This window comes from Sphaerodactylus townsendi, linkage group LG05, assembly GCF_021028975.2.
Source record: "Sphaerodactylus townsendi isolate TG3544 linkage group LG05, MPM_Stown_v2.3, whole genome shotgun sequence".
Taxonomy (NCBI): Eukaryota; Metazoa; Chordata; class Lepidosauria; order Squamata; family Sphaerodactylidae; genus Sphaerodactylus; species Sphaerodactylus townsendi.
In genome coordinates, this window is record NC_059429.1 from 47,329,591 (window position 1) to 47,349,889 (window position 20,299).

At 44.5% G+C, this 20,299-nt stretch overlaps 1 protein-coding gene across 1 annotated transcript; it reads right to left on the reverse strand.

Annotated features, from left to right (window-relative positions):
- Window positions 1-6,290: 6,290 nt before the first annotated feature.
- CCN1 (cellular communication network factor 1) lies at window positions 6,291-10,382 on the reverse strand. Its single transcript, XM_048496565.1, has 5 exons — window positions 8,957-10,382; window positions 8,446-8,659; window positions 7,733-8,080; window positions 7,330-7,532; window positions 6,291-7,219 (listed from the first exon to the last, which is right to left on the reverse strand). The coding sequence occupies exons 1-5, from the start codon at window positions 9,014-9,016 to the stop codon at window positions 6,920-6,922; spliced, it is 1,125 nt and encodes a 374-aa protein (XP_048352522.1). The 5' UTR covers window positions 9,017-10,382; the 3' UTR covers window positions 6,291-6,919.
- Window positions 10,383-20,299: the final 9,917 nt, after the last annotated feature.

Here is a 20,299-nt window from a genome sequence, read left to right on the forward strand (position 1 = left end):
TTCTTCTCTCTTTCCTCTCAGGAGTAGCTAATTTCAGCGGCTGTAATAGCATCACACCAGTGACTCTCAAATGTGGGTTAAGACACACCTAAGATGCAAGGGGTTCTTTGTGAATCTGCCGAACCAGGTTATCTAATCACTGACTGAGAATTGGCATGCGGGTCTTGAAAAAAGATAAAATGCTTTGGGTTTGCCCCACATTTCAGAAATATTTCCAAGTTATTATTAATGCAAAACACACACACACACACACACACACACACACCACAATATCTTCTCTCCACACATCAGAAATTTGCAGCATAATTATTAATATCAGCTGGGGACTCTCATAAATTTCTAATCTGGTTGGCCATCCTAGCCACTGGTTCTGACAAAATATCTTTTTTTTTAAAAGACTTTTTGACTGTTCCATCTGCTTGCAAAGTGACTGAGTGTCGAATGTGGTCACAGAATGAGCACAGAGCACATGACCACGTGATCATGATCTTATCCTGGGTCTAACAAAATGAGTGTTGTCAGCACTAGCAGTTACTTTTCAGGGTCCTTCTACCTGGTCCTTTTAGCTGGAGGATCAAGGGACTGAACTTGAGACTTCTTGCGTCCAAAGCAGATGTTCTTCTACTGAGCCACAGCCCCTTTCCAGAGCAGTTTGACTGGCTTCAATCCTCCAAATTAGTTTTTTGCTACATCTGCACTGCAGATGAAGTCAAACCCTGTTATTCCCAGCAGTCATCTGACAGTGCATGTGGAATTTTTCCAGAGCTATTAAAGTTAGTGCTTTCAGTGTTTGGTGAACTTCCACCTTCCTTCCTTCACCATCAAAGTTGTCAATAGTGTTAATTTTGTCAATTGCAAGACTTTTCCAGCACACATGACTATGTATTCACAATGACCTTTGGAGTGTTCTGCAACTCTCTCCATTCTCATATGCATTTTAGGATTTACTGAAAAAGCACTGTCCATAGGAAGCTAACACATTTTGGCAGCACTCTAGTAGATCTTTAAACTGGCATTGATTCCAACCAGGGATTCTGAACATTCCTCGCTAGAAACTTCTTCATGCAATACTAGTCCCAAAGCAAGTAGGAAGACAACCAGCTTTGCTGGGATGCATATCATAAATGGAGTGTTGCCACTTCAGTTAAGGATTGATCTATAAGGAAGTGGGGCATATAACACAAACCTTCCCACAAGACTATTTCATTCCTAAGGAGGCTTCAGTCCAATGCTGGAAGAAACCAGATTACCTGGTTTGTGGAATAAAGCCTACTGTCTTGCCCCATTCTTGCCCCACAGTTTTAGTCTCTGATGATATACTACAACAGCATACTTTTCACTGTACCTCTCTATCAGAACAGCTAAGATCCACAACTTATCAGTGGGTGAGACTGAAGATAACTGCAGTGGCCCTCAGTGGTGTCAATGCCAAAGCAGGAGAAATATCTCCATAGCTGACAAAGAGAGTGGTGAGACCAAACTGTAATTTATTAAACTATTACAGATTAAAAATAGCTTAACTTGTGGGGAAAACACCTAATTTATATTGTGCCAAGAGGATGGGTAATCTGGGAGAAGAAGTGCTGTGCTGCAAATATTGTAGATCTGAGAATGGCTCATTGTCAGTATGGTGTAGTAGTTAAGAGCAGGTGGACTTTAACCTGGAGAACTGGGTTTGATTCCTCACTCCTCCACCTGAATGATGGATTTGTTTCCCTGCTCCTACACACGAAGCCTGCTGGGTGACCTTGGATTAGTCAAAGTTCTCTCCAAACTCTCTCAGACCCACGTACCTAACAAGGTATTTGTTGTGGGGAGAGGAAAGGAAAGGAGTTTGTAAGCCCCTTTGAATCTCCTTACAGGACAAAAAGGAAGGGTATAAATTTAAACACTTCTTCTTTGCAGCTGACACCACCTGCCTCTGACTTGGGGACTTCAGGTAAGCAGAAGTGATTCTTGCAATTGCTGCTAGAATTTGTTCAACAATTCCATTCTGGGATTTTAGCTTCCGAGATGACATTTTCATGAATTTCTTTCAGTACTAAAATGGATTTCAGCCATGCACATTCTTGTTGGTTATTGCACTTTGAAAAGTCTCCACTGCCACAACATTGGTTTGGGAATTCTGCGTCTGCATTTGCTTTGGATACCTGTGTGCTCCTGCCTGAGAATAATCTATGTTAAGATCATGCATAGTTTTGTTATTTTTTGAACCACAAGTATTACAATGGGTCTGGATCTCAGAACATACTTACTGGTACACACAAAGAGGTTTGTAGTTTTGTGTTAATGTTTGGGGACAAGACAAGGAGGTAATTCTTGCATTGCAGACACTGGGATGGGTGAAAACTTGGACTGTCTAGCTGTGTGTGTTTTTTCCTGTTTAGCCTCTAATATGACAACATAAAATTCTTCATGTGATTTGTAATCTCAGAATGAGGCAGTGGCGGGGGGTGGGGGGTGGGTGGAAACCACAGTTCCAGCTTTTTGCTTATTGATAGCACATTAACACCCACTAATAAATCATTGAACTAGTTCAGTTGACATAACCTGCTGTCTATTGAATATATGAGGGTTTTTTTTTGTTATAGCACAAGGGTGGCCCCTTGTGGATTTCAACCAGTTCAGTAAAGTGGATAGAAGCCATGAGCTGCATGGGGAGGGGTGGGTGGGTGGGAAATCCATCTATTTCTCTAACATAGATCACTTTTGTACCAGTTTAACTGTCATGGCTTCCTCCAAAGAATCCTGGCTATTGTACTTTGCTGAGGGTCTTGAGGGAGTTTCTTAGATTCTCCCTTCCAAAGACTGCAGTTGGCTAGATTCCCTAGAACAGGGATATCCTACAAACTACTAGCTATGAGAATAGCAACATTTATCTTTGCCTAGATCAACATTGTGACTTGAGCCACTCAGACACTTTAAAATGTTGACAACAACTCCTGTAATATTTAATCCAGGAAGACTGCAAAAAAATTTATTTAACATATTTGTAGCATATTTTCTTCCACGTTCCTCCAGTGTCATTTTCTCCCCACAGTACCCTTGTGAGGTGGGTTAGACTAAAAGAGGAAGCGGTATACTCAAATCCATCCTAGCTGCTGATTCAAGTGGTCCATTCTGATGCATTCAACATCTCCCTGGCCCTTTGTATGTTCTTCTATATTCTGTCACATTGGAAGGGTTTATGTGTTCATCTAGGGCCAGCTGACATCCTGCATCCAGTCACAGTGTCAGCTGATTTGAGTGCAGCTTAATTGCAAGGCGCCCCAATGCAAGATTGCTACCACGGGCAGCTGTGAACAATTGTTGTAGTCCTGCTTCTCATCATAAAGTTGTTTTTGTGATTCTATCCAACTTTATTTCTCATCTGTAAAGTAATAATACTATTCTACTTCACAGGACAGTTGTGAAAGCAAGTGCAGAAAAGTTCAGAACTGCTACATAATTTTAAACTGGAACTGCTGGTTACTTGGAAGCTATAGCACCGGTTCAGGGTGAATTATGTTTTTGTTTTGTTTACAGTTTTGACATGAAATTGGCAATTTTTGCCATGGGTAATTTTTCACCTGATAGATAGCAGATTATTACTATTCTGTTCAGTAGGCTAAGTTGTTTGCTTTCCTTATCTGATATGAATGCTTTTGATAGAGGCAAGGGGTAAAGCTGTGGCATTTTCTGCATCTACCGAAAACAATGGTGTCAAGCAGGGTTAGGAGGAGGAGCGAAATCCAAAGTTAATGCAACACTGGGTATCTGCAACCTTTTTTTCCCCGTGCAACCTTTAGCAACCTTTTTTCTGTGAGAGGCATTGAAACAGTTATCATCATTGGCTAGCTTTAAAAGGGCTTGAATTATGGGAATAGTAATTTTCCTTGACAGTGTGGTTACAAGATACCAAAGATCTTCAGCAACTGAATTCCTACAAACTGCATTTATGTTCTCAAGGGTTTCTATAGAGCTCATCAAGGGAGAGCCTGGGATTATGTGTAAACACAGTCTTTTCCAAAATTACTTTTTCCCCTCTGTGGGAATGTTTTTGGAATAATCCATGTGAATGCACAGATAATGAAAAGAGTTGGAATGTGCCGACCACATAGATAGGTTGGGGTGATACTGTGAGGAGGTTATGACCATCCAGTAAATCCAGTAAATTTCACACTTCTGTTGACAGCAAAGTTTTGTACAGACAAGTTCAAATGATGGCCATGCCAGGTGGTACTTACATTCCAGTCAGCTCAAGATACAAATGCCTTGTGGAGAGAAGAACATGACCAAGCAGATAAGAGAGCAGCCATTTTTAAAGGAGATGAGCTGCTGAATCCATTAAGACCCATGGTCAGTAGTTGTGCTGAAATGTATTTTTATTAGCCAGCTGTGTGCCAGCAATTTAATTGAGTGGAATGGGAATTAATGTGGAATGGGAATTATCTACAGTCCTAGAAACCATAGCTAATATCTTTTGGTACTTGTATGGCATGCCCCCATTCCCATCCCATATGGGAACTAATGTGGTATTGGGGGACAAATGTTGGAATTGACATGGGAAAGCTTGGGTTCAAATAAACTCTCAGCCATACAGTTCAATGGGTGGCTGAAATAAGTACTGTGTTTCCCCGAATATAAGACAGTGTCTTATATTAATTTTTGCTCCCAAAGATGCGCTATGTCTTATTTTCAGGGGATGTCTTATATTTCTGTATTCTGTTCGTCAGGCATGCTTCCAAACAAAAACTTTGCTACATCTTACTTTTGGGGGATGCCTTATATTTCGCACTTCAGCAAAACCTCTACTACATCTTATATTCCGGGGATGTCTTATATTTGGGGAAACAGGGTAATTCTCTCTAAGTCAGACTTAAAATACATTTATGATCCTCTAGAAGGTGCTGTCCCCTCTAAAGACACATTCATCAACAGCCCCTTCTTCACCTAAAGAGGCATTATCATGAATAAGGGTTGCCTTTCTGGGCAAAACTGAGGTCCATGTTCCTGCATTCTGAATTGGATCCTTCCCTGCTGTGGTTGGGGGGGGGGGGGACAATCTTGCCTGATTCCCTTCCTTTCTGCTATCCCATCCTGTGACCTTTTGTCCATATGTCCCAGGAAAGCCTTTTTCAGTGAGTTAAAATGGGAGCCCTCTTGTGCCAGGAAAAAATGTTAAAGATCTAACCCTTGATTTTCAGCCATACCCATCCAGATAGCTTTTAATGGCCCACAAGCAAGGCCTGTTGCTGCTTGTCTACAGCATTTTGATATTCAGAGCACTAATGTTTCTGCACATATATTATGGCTAATAAGCATTAATAATTTGCCCTCTATGAATTTACCTAATTATTTGTTTTAAACCTCTTAAGCTTTCATCAGATAGGACCCCTGTTTTCATTAAGCCACAATAAATTTGCAGAAGGCATGTTTCCATTCTTCTAGAAGAGCTTGGATTTATACCCCCCTTTCTCTCCTGTATGGAGAGAATGCTATATTTACTGGTGCAGACAACAATAGTTTTGACAAAGCCAGTGAGTAAGTAAGACTCTTTAATCTTAAAAGAGAATCTTTGGGGGGGGGGGGGGCGACAGGAAGATGTGGCCGTTTGATTCACACTTTCCTGTCACCTTTTCATGAGGAAGGGTGTAGAGAAATATCCCAACGTTTCAATAACGGACAGCTAAATCCAAATGCCTGGATGGTCAATGCCAGTGCTGCTGCTATGCTTGTCCACCCTCCCCAGGGATTTTTCTGGTAGTTCAGAGAGTGTAAAAATAAAACAACACCCCCACCATAAAGCTCTCCATAGGGCTTAACTTACGTCACCCAAAAAAGTGGCATACATTCAAGAGCCACGGCTGTAGCACAACAAAGATTGGCTCCACCCCCAGGAATGCCTCCATCACACCCCCACTGGACAAGCAGGGCTGGGAATGGCATGAGAGCACTGATGAAGCGCTCAGCGCCAAGTCTGGCTGTCCCAGAGGGCTATGGAGGCTGCCTACTGGAAAATCCGCTGGCGTAGGCCCAGCTGTCTCCACAGGTCCTTTCAGACCCTCCCACTCTGGATTGGACTCTTAAGAAATCTTTGGCACTAGAACGTTGATAAAATGATACTGGAGCACTATGAGCCTTGCTCCAATTTTGAACATATGCATTTGGAAATAGGCCCAAGTCTTACTAAGGTCTGTAAAAGTGCTCTGCAGTAAATTAAGCTAAGAAACGGTAGAATTTCAGAATATCACAGGAGAAATCTCATGTTCTCCTGTTGTCCAGAACCAAGCTGAATCATATTACAGGAATTAGGTAAATATTTCTTTATTAAATGATTAATTCCATAAATAAATTCTCTTAATTCATTGAATATAAAATTAAATCATTTACAACTTATTCCAGTATTAGGGATTTTTTCCTCAAAAAAGCTACATTTTGATAAATAAAATATTCAGCTTTAAAGCCCACCAATTTCTGTTTGCGGGTATGAATTATATAGCTGGTACCTATAGCTGCCAGAGATGAGAACACCAAAAGTGCCCACCTTAGGAAGGAATGTAACCTCCAATATGAGTTTGGAACAACAGACATGCGATGTTATGCTGAACAGTAGAGAACTGAAGGTTTTCATATCCAGGACAGACAGACAAACGTTTAAACAATCAGTTACAAACAGAAATCAGTAATCATGAAAGTGCTCCAAAATGAAGCAATAAGATTGCTCCAATATTATGAAGCTTTAAGTATGCTCAAACTGTTGCATTAGTATCCAGTTGCACAGTGAATTCTCGTGTCTCAGTGTTGCCCTCCCATGGGCAAAGGCACCACTTCCATCAGAGTTCATTTTTCCACTGTTGTTACTTCAAAAACATTTTTTGTAAAAAACAACAAAAAAGAAAAACCCAAGCCTCTTCCACAAGCCTGCATGCATCACCACTTAGTCCCTAAATTTGTGGATATCATTAAATAGCCGGTAGTTAGGGTAGGCCTCGTTTGCATGGGGACAATTGTAGTTGCATCTGCAAGACTGGATCATCATAACATTCTTAGTGAAGGTCTCCCCGTCATCACAACGAAAACGGATCTTGACAGTCCTGGTCTGCTGAGGAGTGCAGCATCTGCTGTCCACGCAAGAGCCACAGTACTTGGGGCGGTACTTCTTAACACTGGAGCATCCTGCATACGTGAACTTCACTGGATCTTGGGATTTTTTGGTCTTGGTGCATTTTTTTCCCTTCTGAAAGGAAGAGATTAACAACATGGTTAATATGAGAGTTCTACCCAATAGCTACCATGCACTCAGAATGATTCTGAAATTATGGCAAGATGGCAAAGAAGGGTATTTACCTTTAAGGAGTCATAGCTAGGCTGCCCACAAGGCCTCACTTCACATATCCTGGTTTCTTTGACTAGTCTGCAGTCAGGGTTGTCATTGGTTACTCGGGTGGAGACGCCAGTCCCACAGGTCTTTGAACACTGCGACCATGAGGTTGTCTGCACAATGCATTTTGGATTCTCAAATGAGTGACTGCGCGGCTCAGACTCAAAGACTAGAAGAAAGAGAGGAAAAAGAAGGACCTGGCGTAAGTGTTTTTGTGCTGAAGAGCTCATGGGTTGCTTTTTTTCTTCTCATCAACATGCAGAGCAAAACACTGTAGACATTCAAACAGATAATCCCTCCACTAAAGACATTCCAGCAATAACCCTTCCGTCCCATGCTAAGGATAACAGAACCCTGATATTAACTCACCAGGTAGTATTTTCAGCCCTCCTTTCACAATGGCTATTAGCTCGTTGTTCCTGGTTAATTCCCCTTCAGAAGCATCCAGTCTAAATTCTTTGCCAAAGAAACCTTCCAGCTCCTCAAGGACATCTTTGGACTCATCACAGACCCATTCCTCACAGCACTGGCCTGGGACTTTCACTAGCCTTGGGTTAGGGCAGCCCAAGTTAGGAAGGGAGAGTTCTTGTGGGCACAGGGGGATACAGCCCACAGCTCCATCAATGCACGTACACTGGTGCTTGCAGTTGGGCTGAAAACTTTCTCCATTCTGATAAATTTTGGAGTTGTATTCACAGGGTCTCCCTTCTAACTGTGCTGTAACAATTAAAGAAAGAGAAAAGGAGAAGACATGAGTGAGGCTCAAGGCTGCTAAAGCAGAGCGGGTTTTTTCTGCAGTAAAATTCAGTTTATGGTAAAGTTCCGTACAATCCCCTAGAGCTCTAGGCTAGAACAATAAGTTAGTCAGGAATCACTTTTCCTTATGCGCTGTTAGTGCAGCCCAGACACAGTGAATTGCATTCCAGACTGCTGAAGTCATATGCCCTTCTGCCAATCTACCAACAACAAAGCATAACCATACATGGGCTCAAAATTACTAAACTTTGCTGCTACACAGACTGGTTGGTATTTATGTATGTGCACGCACACGCTTTAAAGGAGCCAAGCCACAAGCTTCTTACCTCTGCAGATCCCCTTTGGAGCTGTGGAACTGGCACCAAAATTGCATTCCAGCCCCTTGGTGTGATCACAAGGCTGCATCTTGCTACAGTCCTCGTTGAGCTGCTTAGCACAGACTTTACAGCATCCGCAGCCATCCAGAACCAGACCAACTCCGGGGGCGCATCGAGGGATCTCCAGAGGACATCGGCAAGCAGAAGGGCAGGAAGAAACTGCCTGGGGAGGAGAAGCAAAGGAAGGCATTCATGAGATACAAATGCCCCACTGGGCTAGACAGAAAACAAACAACACCCCCCTTCTCTCTAAAATCCAGACACATTGCCTGGGAGGGTCATCACTTCGGGGCTAGCTAACTTCCTTGCGCCTCTACCAGTTGCGCACGTGCAAAATCTCCCCTTTCCTCCACCCAGACAAACCTCCCTTAAGTTTTCAGAGTTTAGCATGCAAGTCACCATGTATAATACATAATAACCCTCCCCCCCATAACAAGGTAGAAATCAAATCCAAACCTACCCTATTCACAAACTGAAGAAGGGCAAGAGCCAGGATGAAGCTGGTAGTCTGAGAGTTCATCACTGCTTTTTAAGGAAGAAAGTCTGGTCTTTTTCCTTCCAACTCAAACCGGAGAAAAACACACTCGGGAAAAACAAAGCGAGAGAGTGTCTGAACAATCTCCCTGCCTCAAAAAACTGCACGGCTGGGGGCAAAGTGACTCGGCTCAGGTGGGGGCTTTTAAAAGGAGGCGAGTCCTGCAGGGACGATAAGCCTCGTCTTGCTGCTTCTTCTTGGAGCAATCGGGAGGGGAAGGAAAGGAAGAAAGGCTGCCGTCCCTGCTTGAGGCTGCTCCGCGCTAAGGGTCGCACTCCTCGGGGATCCCTTTGCCGTCTGAGGAGGCTCTGCGAGGGAGCAGCTGCTTATATGCCGAGCCGCCGCCGCCGCGTGCTGCACTGTGACGTTGAGCGTTCCAGAATTCTCAAGCACCAGGAATTCTCAAGCATCTCAGGAATGTTTTCTTGGCGCGGTTTCCCTCCAAGCTCCTCCCTGTCTAAGTTGCATTTTTATGGTCTCAAGAAAACAGGTCCTCCCTCCCTTTCCAACGGTTTCAGCAATCATAATTTGCAGCTACGCCTCTTCTATGCAGAAATGTTTTTATAAACCATTTCTCTTCTCTCTCTTCACTTCCCCCTCCACCCCTCGAAACTTGTAGTCTGGCCCGGGAAGTAAATGCGTTAGATGGATTGCCTCATTTGCTAAATAGTTTATACGCTATTGAAGATTACACGGAAGAATTGGGGGGAGGGAGAAGAAGGAGGCGGGGGGCGGTTAGCCCTGGAAGTCTGGTAGACATTCGGATCTGATCCAGGGCTGAAATGAAAGGGTGTATCCCACACTAATACCCAGATGGCGTAGTTTTAAACTGTTTTTTATGAATGGGGCATGTGCAAAAGGAACTATTCCTTGTTAACTGGAAGCGTTCCAGGGTCGGGGGGGGGGGCTCTTGTCCCCTAAAGTTTCTGGTTTATGGGAATTCTGCCTTCCGTTATGTGGTCACCTTGATCTTGGCAGTTCACTTCCCTTACTCTTCAAGATCGTATGGAGGAGAAAGGGGACGGGGGTGTCCTGCGACGATAATGATCTTACCTGATTCGTTCTTCACTCCTTAGTGGCTCAAAAGCAACTCCTGTACACCCAACCTTCGCTGCAATTTTTTTCTTTCCTTCCATAGCTGCCCGGGGAAAGGTAGCCGGCGGTGTTGGCGCCTTCAGCGTTCCAGGGACAGAGTCGGCTCCCCTGTGCGACCTCTGCAGTTGCTCGATGGTGTTTGAACTTTGAACGTATTGTAAATGTGTAGAAACCGATGGAAATAAACCTGCGAGGCTCATTTTTTTTTCCATTTCTGAAGTTAGAGCGGCTTTGCAGAATTCAGGGCGACCGGAAGGGTGGCGAAGAAGAGGAAGAAATCTAGTTTAATGGGAGAAAATGGGGAAGTTGGAACAGTGAACTCTTAGTGACCTTCTACCTAGCTTGGAATGACATGCAATTAAAAAAATCAACAGCGTCTAAATTGCACGTTCCAAACGTAGAAGGGAATTCAAAGGCAATTCATTTTATTAGCTTGCACAGATGATACACTTTCAAAAACCGCAATAGGACTTTCATGTGGGATGCTTTCTATACATAATCCATGCTTCAAATATATCAACTGTTATAAATGCAGAAGGCATACGCTCTGGTGAAGGTGGGATTCATTTCTCTTAGGCCTGTCAGTTCTTCAAACGTAACAGTGGGCTTGCAGAACTCTTCTGCAACCTGATTCCAGGGGTTTTACTATTTACCCCTATGGTTAAATTTTCTTAATAATGTTTCTCCTGTGGTTTGAGGTTGGAGTGTGTGTGCGTGCCTGCACTGTGGGGTGTTTTGAGCTTCTGTTGTGGCGTCTTTCAGTTCGACTTCATGGCTGTAAGTATTTCCAGATGGTGATTCAGACACCAGACGTAACAGTATTTCCATATTTGGTAGAGCAGTAGCCTGCATTTTCCACATTTTTCTGCTCTGTTATCCAACCACAAAGCATTCTTGACAGTTTCAGATGTTGTTAAATATAGACTTTACTTTTTTCCCATGGCAGGAAATTCTTTTAAATTCCTGGTGTGTGTGTGTGGGGGGGGGCAATCCCCCCCCCCCAGCAATCTTCCTGTTACGGATTAGGAGAAAGGTAAAGGGGAAATAAGTTGTGGCTTGCTGACCTATCGATGAAAGTAACAACACATATTTCCCCTGTGAAATAAGAATGCAAATCCAACAAGGTTTTCCACAATAAGGTTGTATACCCATGTTAAGGGTGCTGCATTGTTTTTTACCTTTTTCATCTTAGGCGATCTTTGCCAGGTCCTTTATTTGCTACAGGTTTTTAATTATTAAAATGTGTGAGAACAACTCAAGGATAGGACACGCTTGCAAAAAGTATAGCAGGCTAATGGGGAGGGATAAAAAAGCAGTGAGATCAACCGGGCTGCCTACCACTACCACTACGGTTTGCGTCTTTATATGTGCAACTTTCGCAGAGGGTGGCTATTTCGGGGAGGGGAAAAACCCCTGGCCAGCCCCACCGCTGCTTGGACGACGAAAAACCCATACACCTCGTCGGCTGCTGCTTCTGCCCACCGCTGAAAGGGTCACAGATGGAGAGGAAGACATTTCATAGGGAATGTGAACCTGTTTTAAGGTAAGTATTGCTCCTGGTTGCAAACTGAAGGGGGATGCTGGGGATGGGAGGGAAGATGTGTGGCGCTATCTTGTTGAATTTTACAGATGCAATAGACATAAGGTTCCCCCTCCCATTCAGGGGAAGGGAACTGGGATATCTCTGCAGCTAGAGGCACTAGCGATGGAGGAGTTGGTACAAATACAACAGACCCCTGTGTCTCCTGCTGACGCCCCAGCCTATACGTTATGTTATTGGAGTTTCCATAAGCATGTACGGGTTGTTGTTTTTTTACTTCTCAGACTGGTTGTATTTTCTAGCTGGCTGCAGTGCAGACACTTCCTCTTTTTTTCTTCCAAGCAATCCACGTGGTACTGATGGAGAAAGGTCCATCTTTTGTGGGTTATTCTGGAGAAAATCCATCAACCCCCCCCCCCCAACAGCAGGAGGAAACCATCTGTCTGTCTGCGCCAAAAAAAAAATATCAAGTATCAAATAATTGCTTTCCCCACAATTGAACCCTACCCACAAGATCCGCCTACAGTGGATTTTGACCACACGAATGAAGGCAAGAAACTGGGAAACTTGAAAAGCCCTCTTAGCTTACCCCCCACTCGTAGCCCGTGTGCGAGAGAGATTGTTTTTTAGTGTTTGTAGTTATAATCTCAGGCAAAAAGTGTTGCCAGCGTCGGTTTCCCTCCAAAATTTCTATTCGGCCTGGGATCGTGCTGATATTATGCCTCCTTCCGGCAGGAGAACAAAAAGGGCCGCGTTAGCCCCTTGCCGGCCTTGCTTCGGCAGCACAGGGAGGGGGATGCCGTCGCCAACATTATTTCCGGCATTAGTAAAACAAACTCGCGAGGTTTTCCAATCCCGGTCCATATTTGGTGAAAGTCTTACAGGATCTCGTCATCCGCCACCCCCTAAACCGACGATGATGCAGCTGCAGGGCAGGCGTGCTGCCGAGCTCGTTTTAGCCAGCGGAGCTCACGGGGTCCTTGACCCGCATTCCAAAGATCCAGGTCACTCGAGAATCTCTGGGCACGTGTTCAATCATTTCCTAAACTGGGGAGGTGAAGGTCGGGGCTTTCCTCCCGCCTACGAAAGATCTCCAGTGAAGTGTCCTAAGGAGTCATTCAGCATGCCTCTCGCGCTCATCGGGCCAGCTGAATTAGGAAGCGTTTGATGCAGCCGAATTCTTCTTTACAGTGGGGTGAAAGAGGTGGGGGCAGGAAGTAAACCAAAGCAGATTAAGTAGTCGGGAAGCAGGAGGACAATCCGAACAATAATTTTCTGCGTCTGAATAGTTTGAATGAAAGCAACTAAGGGATCTGAAGAATACCAGTCAAGCAGAATGCAATCCAAGAGGAGTGCACAAATTGCTCTTGCAATGGACTAACAGCGCAATCTGAAGAAGGCAGTGAATAAATCATCATGGTGTCATGGTTAGAATGTTGGCCCAAGATCTGGAATACCCAAATTCAAATTCCCACTCTCAACTATGGGTGATCTTGGGCCAGTCACACAAAGGTGGATTCCACACAGGTCAAATATAACTGGTGTAGGACACAATACAAACCATTTTTACACTGGTCCCGTCCCCAAAACAAGTCTGCCCTGTTTTATTTCCCTCAACCTTGGACTTTCAAAAATTGCCAAACCAGCAATCCTTTTGCAAAAGCCCAGGTTGGAGCTGCTCCTGCGCAAACAGCCAGGCAGGAGGCGCTTCAATTACCTCCCTTCCACTGCGCCATCCACAGTCAGGGAGAATCTGCCTGACATCAATGCGTTCATTATTTATTTATTTTTTATTTATATTTATTTATTTATTAAACTTTTATACCGCCCCATCCTCTAGGGGCTCCGGGCGGTGTACAGCATAAAACATGGTAAAACAAGTCACTAAAATCTTTAAAACAGCGGTAACAAACATTAATAGTAATCCATAAAATAGCTTAAAACTCATAAAACAGCAAAAAACCATAATACATAATAAAAGGCGTCCGACCCCAATTTAAAACCTACCCCCATGAGGGGGGATGGCAGGACCCCTCAATTATTGCCCTGTTGTTGCAGGGAGGCCCCTTTTTCTTTTCTTTTATGTGTTGCACATGCACAGCTGCACAGTGGGATGATTGGCATGGCTGTAGGGGTTCATTTCTGTATGCCTGCACAGCTACGTATGTGTTGCAGGGCATTTTTTTAAATTAAGGAAGAGTCTTTGTGCGAAGACGCGAAAACAACCCGGATTGTTTCCATGGACTCCAATCGCTGCCATGTGGATGGGAAAAAGGAAAACAGGTTCCTTTATAATGACTGTAACCCTTTACACATTTGCTGTGTGGAATCGATCTTTGTTTCAGCTTAATCTGCCTTGGGATTGTTGTGAAGAGAAAATGCAGGAGTAGAGAACAACAGAGGCACTTTTGAGTCCCCATTGGGTAAAAGGATAAATGAGAATTATAGGCCCTTTCCGCACGGGCCATTTACAGCGCCCCAGGGACGGCAAAAACGCCGTCCCTAGGGAGCTGTTCGCATGGGAGGCGCAGCTGCATCGCAGCCGCGCCACCCTCGCTCCCTCCCCAGTGGCACGTTGCTGCTGTTTCCAAACCTCGCTACCTGAGCAAGGTTTTCTGGAAACCCGCTGCCGAGTGAACGGTTGGAAGGCGCCATCCTCCCCTTTCCCGAACAGCGTACCTCCCCTGCGACCTTCTGGTGCGTCGCTCAGGTCTGGGGACACGCCCCCTGCCCTGCAACTCCAGAGCCGTCACGCAGGGCAGGGGGGCGTGTCCCCTGGCCTGGGCGATGTGGCAGAAGGTTGCAGGGAAGGTATGTCGATCGGGCGACGGCGCAGCGCTGCGCCATCTTCCCTGCCCCTACCAGGACCGTTCGTGTGAACGGTCCCGGTGTGTGTGTGTCGGCATTGTATACGCCGACGCACCCCCCAGCGTGGCCGTGCGGAAACGGCCATAGAGAGTAAATGAGAATCAAACCCTTCAAAATCCATCTGAAATTGTTTGTGATTTTTGAGAACTGCACTGAATGGCATCCTGCAAGGCTTCCTTTGCCATAGTTTTTTTTGGGGTTAGTTCTGTTTCCAGTGGTAGAATTTCAGTTCAAAAGCATTTTTTTTCAAGGGCTGGGGTTCCATTTGCTGTTCCTATTTCTTCTGCTGGTTAAATACTGTCACATCCTATACACAAACATTATAGCAGCCTTAGATGCATGCACATGATGGGATGTGGACTCTTCTACCCACATTTGTCATCCTGGTGCTCCCCCCTTCCCCCGTCTTAGTCGATTAGAAAGATGATTCATCTACTATGATAAGACAGGCAAAATTATATGGAGAAACAAGGAGGAAACAAACAAAGGGCAAAGATGAATGCGATAAAATCACCTCCCTCCAATTGCTCTTTACATATTTTTTTCTCATAATTTCTTTCGTTACCCTATTTTTGATTTCTTAGCATGTTCCTGGCAGATACTGATCAGTTAACTTGTGATTAGTGTTAACCTACAAATTTTACCCAGTTCTGAAGGGAACCTATAAATCTGCTTTTCAAGCATGCTGTCTTATGGTCCTGGGCTGAATATGAAGGAGTTAAATTCAGGGGTTACATACATTGCTTTTGAATTCAGGTTTCCTTCCTGTTATAACTCTGTAGTGTTTTTTTAATCCTATGCCTTAGAGAATGAAGTTGCTTTTCTAGATGCATGTTAAAAAGGAAAACCAAAACCATTGGGATAGGCAAATATATATATTGGTTGTTGTGAGTTTTTCGGGCTGTGTGGCCGTGGTCTGGTAGATCTTGTTCCTAATGTTTCACCTGCATCTGTGGCTGGCATCTTCAGAGGTGTATCACAGAGAGACCCCTGGACACAGTGTGTAACAGACTTCTCTCTGTGATACACTTCTGAAGATGCCAGTCACAGATGCAGGCAAAACGTTAGGAACAAGATCTACCAGACCATGGCCACACAGCCAGGAAAATTCACAACAACCAGTTGAATCTGGCCATGAAAGCTTTCGACAAAAATATATATTATTCTTATGTGAGGGGGAGCCCAATCCAGAGGCCACCATGACTGGGAACGGCTCTGCCACTGTGTTTCTCAGAAGGAATGGGGGTGCAGCAAAAAAAGAGAAAGAAAAACGGCCACCTGGAAAGTGCTCTATGGGGCTCAATGAATCAGTAAAGTTGCAATTAGTATTAACCTACAAGTTTTATCCAGTTCTGAAGGGAATCTATAAAGCAACTTTTCCAGCATGTCATCTTATGGTCCGGGGCTGCATGTGAAGGAGTTAAATCCAGGGGCGTTTCCTTGTGAACCTTTTGGGTGGTGTAAGTCTGAATCCCTGGCTGCAGCATTCCTTGCTTGAAAGCTCAGTTGGAAACTGTCTGAAGTCAGCTCCAGCCCTGGGAATGCCCTGGCCTGCCCCCCTTCCCACACCGACATCTGCTTGGATGCAGTGTAGCTCCACAGCAATGGCCACTTCCAGGTTTTCCCACCACAGCGCTGTGGAGTGGCCAAATACTTGCATTTGCCCTCTCTATCAGCGGGTATGCCCTTTATACTGGCAGAGGGGGGCTGATACAAGAGCATTTATAGTTCACTGGATGATTATCACCAACACTTGCCTTTACAAACTGGTAGGACCCAGGCGGAGCATTCCATAACAAAGAAGGTCCAGCATGTTGAGTTCTGTGGCAGAGGAATATCCAACCCTGCTGACATGTTTTTCTGAAACACAGTATAGTTCTCCATAACCAAGGTAATATGAATGCAGTCCGCTCTATCCTTTTCATTTCATTTTCATAAGAACACCTTTGCCCAAGGAAGACTATTATGGAATAACCTTTAGTGTGGCTGCAGCTGCTGTGAACGTGTAAAAAATGGACTCAGGTCTGGCCTTTCAGTTGTCTCTTTGCCAAAATATTGATCCCATGTTGATTTTGCTCTTGTAGAAACCCAGATATTGCCTAGAAGGACAATATGGTTCCTCATCGTGTTCCTCTCGCTCCAGATTCTTTCAACAGTCTTTTTTTTTACTCTTGCTACCTCTTTCCCATTAGTTCTACTACTTTTCCTCCATGCTTTAGTGGACACATCTAAATCCACATATCACAGGCTTATTCCACAGTTGGACATGATAATATGCTCCCATCATGGCAGTGAGCAGAGCAGAATTAATGCTGCCATATAGCTCCACTTCCTCCTCAGTGGCTACAAGATTGTACAAATGGATGCCCCACCCACAGTTATCCCCCCATTTCCCCTTTGAGCCAAGTTAAATATGGGGGCCAAATGAGTTGTGGCCACAGATTTAATCTGGATGTTCCCAAATACTGTAAGGGTTCCTGAAGAAATGCCCCTGTGTGGAAGCAGTCATAGACTGAAAATGAATTTTAGGAAGCTTCTAGTTCAAATCTCTGTCCTGTGGAGAAAGAGCCCTTCGGGGATGGGGCGGTATAAAAGCCTAATGAAAGAAAGAAAGAAAGAAAGAAAGAAAGAAAGAAAGAAAGAAAGAAAGAAAGAAAGAAAGAAAGAAAGAAAGAAAGAAACTTCCCTGTAAAGCATCTCTGATGTATACCTGGCCATCGCTTTACTGCAATCCTTTGTGGCTCTTTTGTAATATTCCAAGAACATCAATCCTCCATACTCCTCATCTTTCAAAGCACAGCACTGCACTAATGTGACAGATTGTGGCTCTGCCTCTCACCCTATACAAGAAATTAACGTGTCTCAGTATGACAGTATTTCCCATATATGGCTTGCTGGCAACAGGTGGTTGCCAAGTTTACATTCCATTGTGTTGGAGCAGAGCCTTTGAACTACAACCACCCTCCTTAACTATTCGTGGTTCATATGGCAGGGCAGAACACAGTGTATTCTACCATGTTATACCTGCACAGAAGCCCGTAGTGGCTTGTATAGGCTGAATAATGTCATCACTCCTTGTCAGAAATTGCTATAGGTCTCAGCACAAGCAGAGCACATAAGCTGATGCTTTCTTTGTCTCTTTGGACGACCTGTCTTGAGTAGGCCAGGAATGCTCTCCTAGATGGGCTATGATGAGCTGCTACATTTGAATTGATGCCCCTTGTCCAAGTTTCCTATTTTCATTTAAGGTTATAGTTCAGCAGAGGAGAATCTGCCAAGTTTATTCCTTGAAATGAAAGTCCTAAAAATATATTCAGAATGAAAAATGGATGGCAGAGATGTCAAAAACTGCTGTAGCATTAATTTGTGAATGTTAATGATTAAGAGCTTTTAATTTTAATTAACAACAGAAGGGTTTTTCTGTTCTTGATTTTCCTTTTCCACCATTCCTATAAATGCTCACTTTTTTCTTCTAATTTTTCCTCTTCCAGTTTCTTCTCTTGTTATGCTTCCCCCCCCCCCCCCCCGTACTCAATATTTGTGCTTACCTTAGAATGGGCCTCTTCTGCTGCCTCTGCCAGACCACTGGTTCCTGTAGTTCTAAATCATCCCTTCAGTAGTAAACATCTCAGTTCCGTGACTCATAAGGGAGGTGAAAAGCTGTGTGTGTGCGTGGAGTGCGGGTGCAGTTAAACATGGAAATACATAGGGAAGTCAACAGAGCTGAAAAATGACCTCAAGTGGTTTCAGGTTTTCACTTCCTCAGTTTTCTCAAAGCTAGTGCAGTACTCTTCAGGAACAAATAGACAAGTCTATATTCCCTCTGCAAGGCCTGTACAAACAGCTCCAAGGTCCTTAAGAACAAGGAAGTATTTTCATACCTTTCTGCTCTACAAATAACTTTGCAGATCTCATGGTTCACCTTAACTTCAGAGCCTCCTATCTTGGAACCTTCCATTCCAAGTCCTGACTTTTCTCCAGAGAATTAAGAAGGAAATCCAGCAGGGTGTTAAAAAAAATTTGGAAAGGGGGCTGGGGAGTCCTCTGAAAATTAGTGTTGAAAATATTTAATTTTTAAAATGTGAGATGCTGGGAGTCAAGCTTGAGTGCATGTCACACTGCTGAACTAGAAGGAGGGTTGCCAGCTCTGGGTTGGGAAATACCTGGAGATTTGGGGAGTGGAGCCTGGGGAGGGAAGGGGAGGGACCTCTGCAGAGTATAATGCCACAGAGGTCACACTATGAAGCAGCCATTTTTTTCAGGGGTACCAATCTATTGTAATAATGAGAGATATCCAGGTGACACATGGAAGTTGGCAACCTTACCTACAAGGCATATGACCACATGGCTGAGTTCAGGCAAAGCACAGAACACTGCCCAGAGCCCTTCGGGGGAGGGGCGGTGTATAACATTTAAATAATAATAATAATAATAATAATAATAATAATAAAAATAAACAGTGATCTATTTTAACTGTGGTTAGGGTGTGAAACCAAGATCCAGCTTGCAGGTGAGTGCTTAAATTCTGATTTGCCTCATGAAATACTGGTTCTATCACTGTCACTCTGCAACCAGGAAGGGCAGTACCAGGGAACAAGCCAGAATGGTACCAGAGTTTCGCAAGGATATTTGTGTTCACACATCATGTGAACCTATAGTTAAGAATAGCTGTGGTTCATAAACCAACTTTAGATCATGGCTTCAGTTCTTGTTTGGTAGATCCTAACTAATCAAAGTTAGTAAAGGGGCCTGTGTTCAGACAGTCACACTATTATGGGATCCCCATCTGGATAGGGGCATGGAGCAGAGAGGTTGAAAGGGTCCAATCGTACTTTGTGTATAAAATCCTTGGCTTGCCCCATTCTATTCCCTATGCCAGTGATGGCGAACCTTTTTGAGACCGAGTGCCCAAATTGCAACCCAAACCCCACTTATTTATCGCAAAGTGCCAACCCGGCAATTTAACCTGAATGCTGAGATTTTAGTTTAGAAAAAACTGGTTGGCTCCCTCTTCCTCTACCCCACCCACGTTCAGAGCAGGGGCCAGCCTGCTCTAGCCTCCAGCAAGTCCCGTGCAACGCTCTGTGCCTCTCTAGCATCTCTGCGTTCTCTGCCTCCCCCCCCACTTGGAGGCAGCAGCCACCACGGGACCACGGAGCACCAGGCCACGCCAGCAGTCTCCTTCCCTCACGCTTGGTCTTGGCATGTAGGTGTTCAGTGGCCCAGGCCAGCCTAGATGTGTGTGAGGGGATGGTCCCGCCCCATGATGAACTCTGTCTGCGTGCCCACAGAGAGGAGCTCAGTGCCACCTCTGGCACCGTGCCACTGGGATTACGCCATCCCACTTGCCTACTCTTGGCCCTGTATTGCTTAGAAACAGGGAGCCAGCATCGGCCTGGAAACTCTGGCCCAAGGTGCCGTACATTTCAAGTTTTGGGCAACAGGATTTGTTTTAATCGAGATGAACTGGACCTATACATCCCAGGGACAGCCTCCATCCCTCCACACAAACCCAGTGGTGGGTTAAAATCAGAAGCCAAACTTAATCAGTGTTGGGCATTTTCTCTTTGGCGGACCTGCTAATGTTAAGAGGGAGCAGGAGATCAGCTTACTGGGGCTATCAAGAAGAGACTTTCTTCGATAGTGAGAGTTTCAACAGATGCTAGAGGGAAGCTAAATAAAACCTGTTCCCCGGATCTCTCTGGGAATACCTGTGGATAGACAAAATTAATTGTAGCCCAGTACCTTTTATCTCCTGGTTGAGG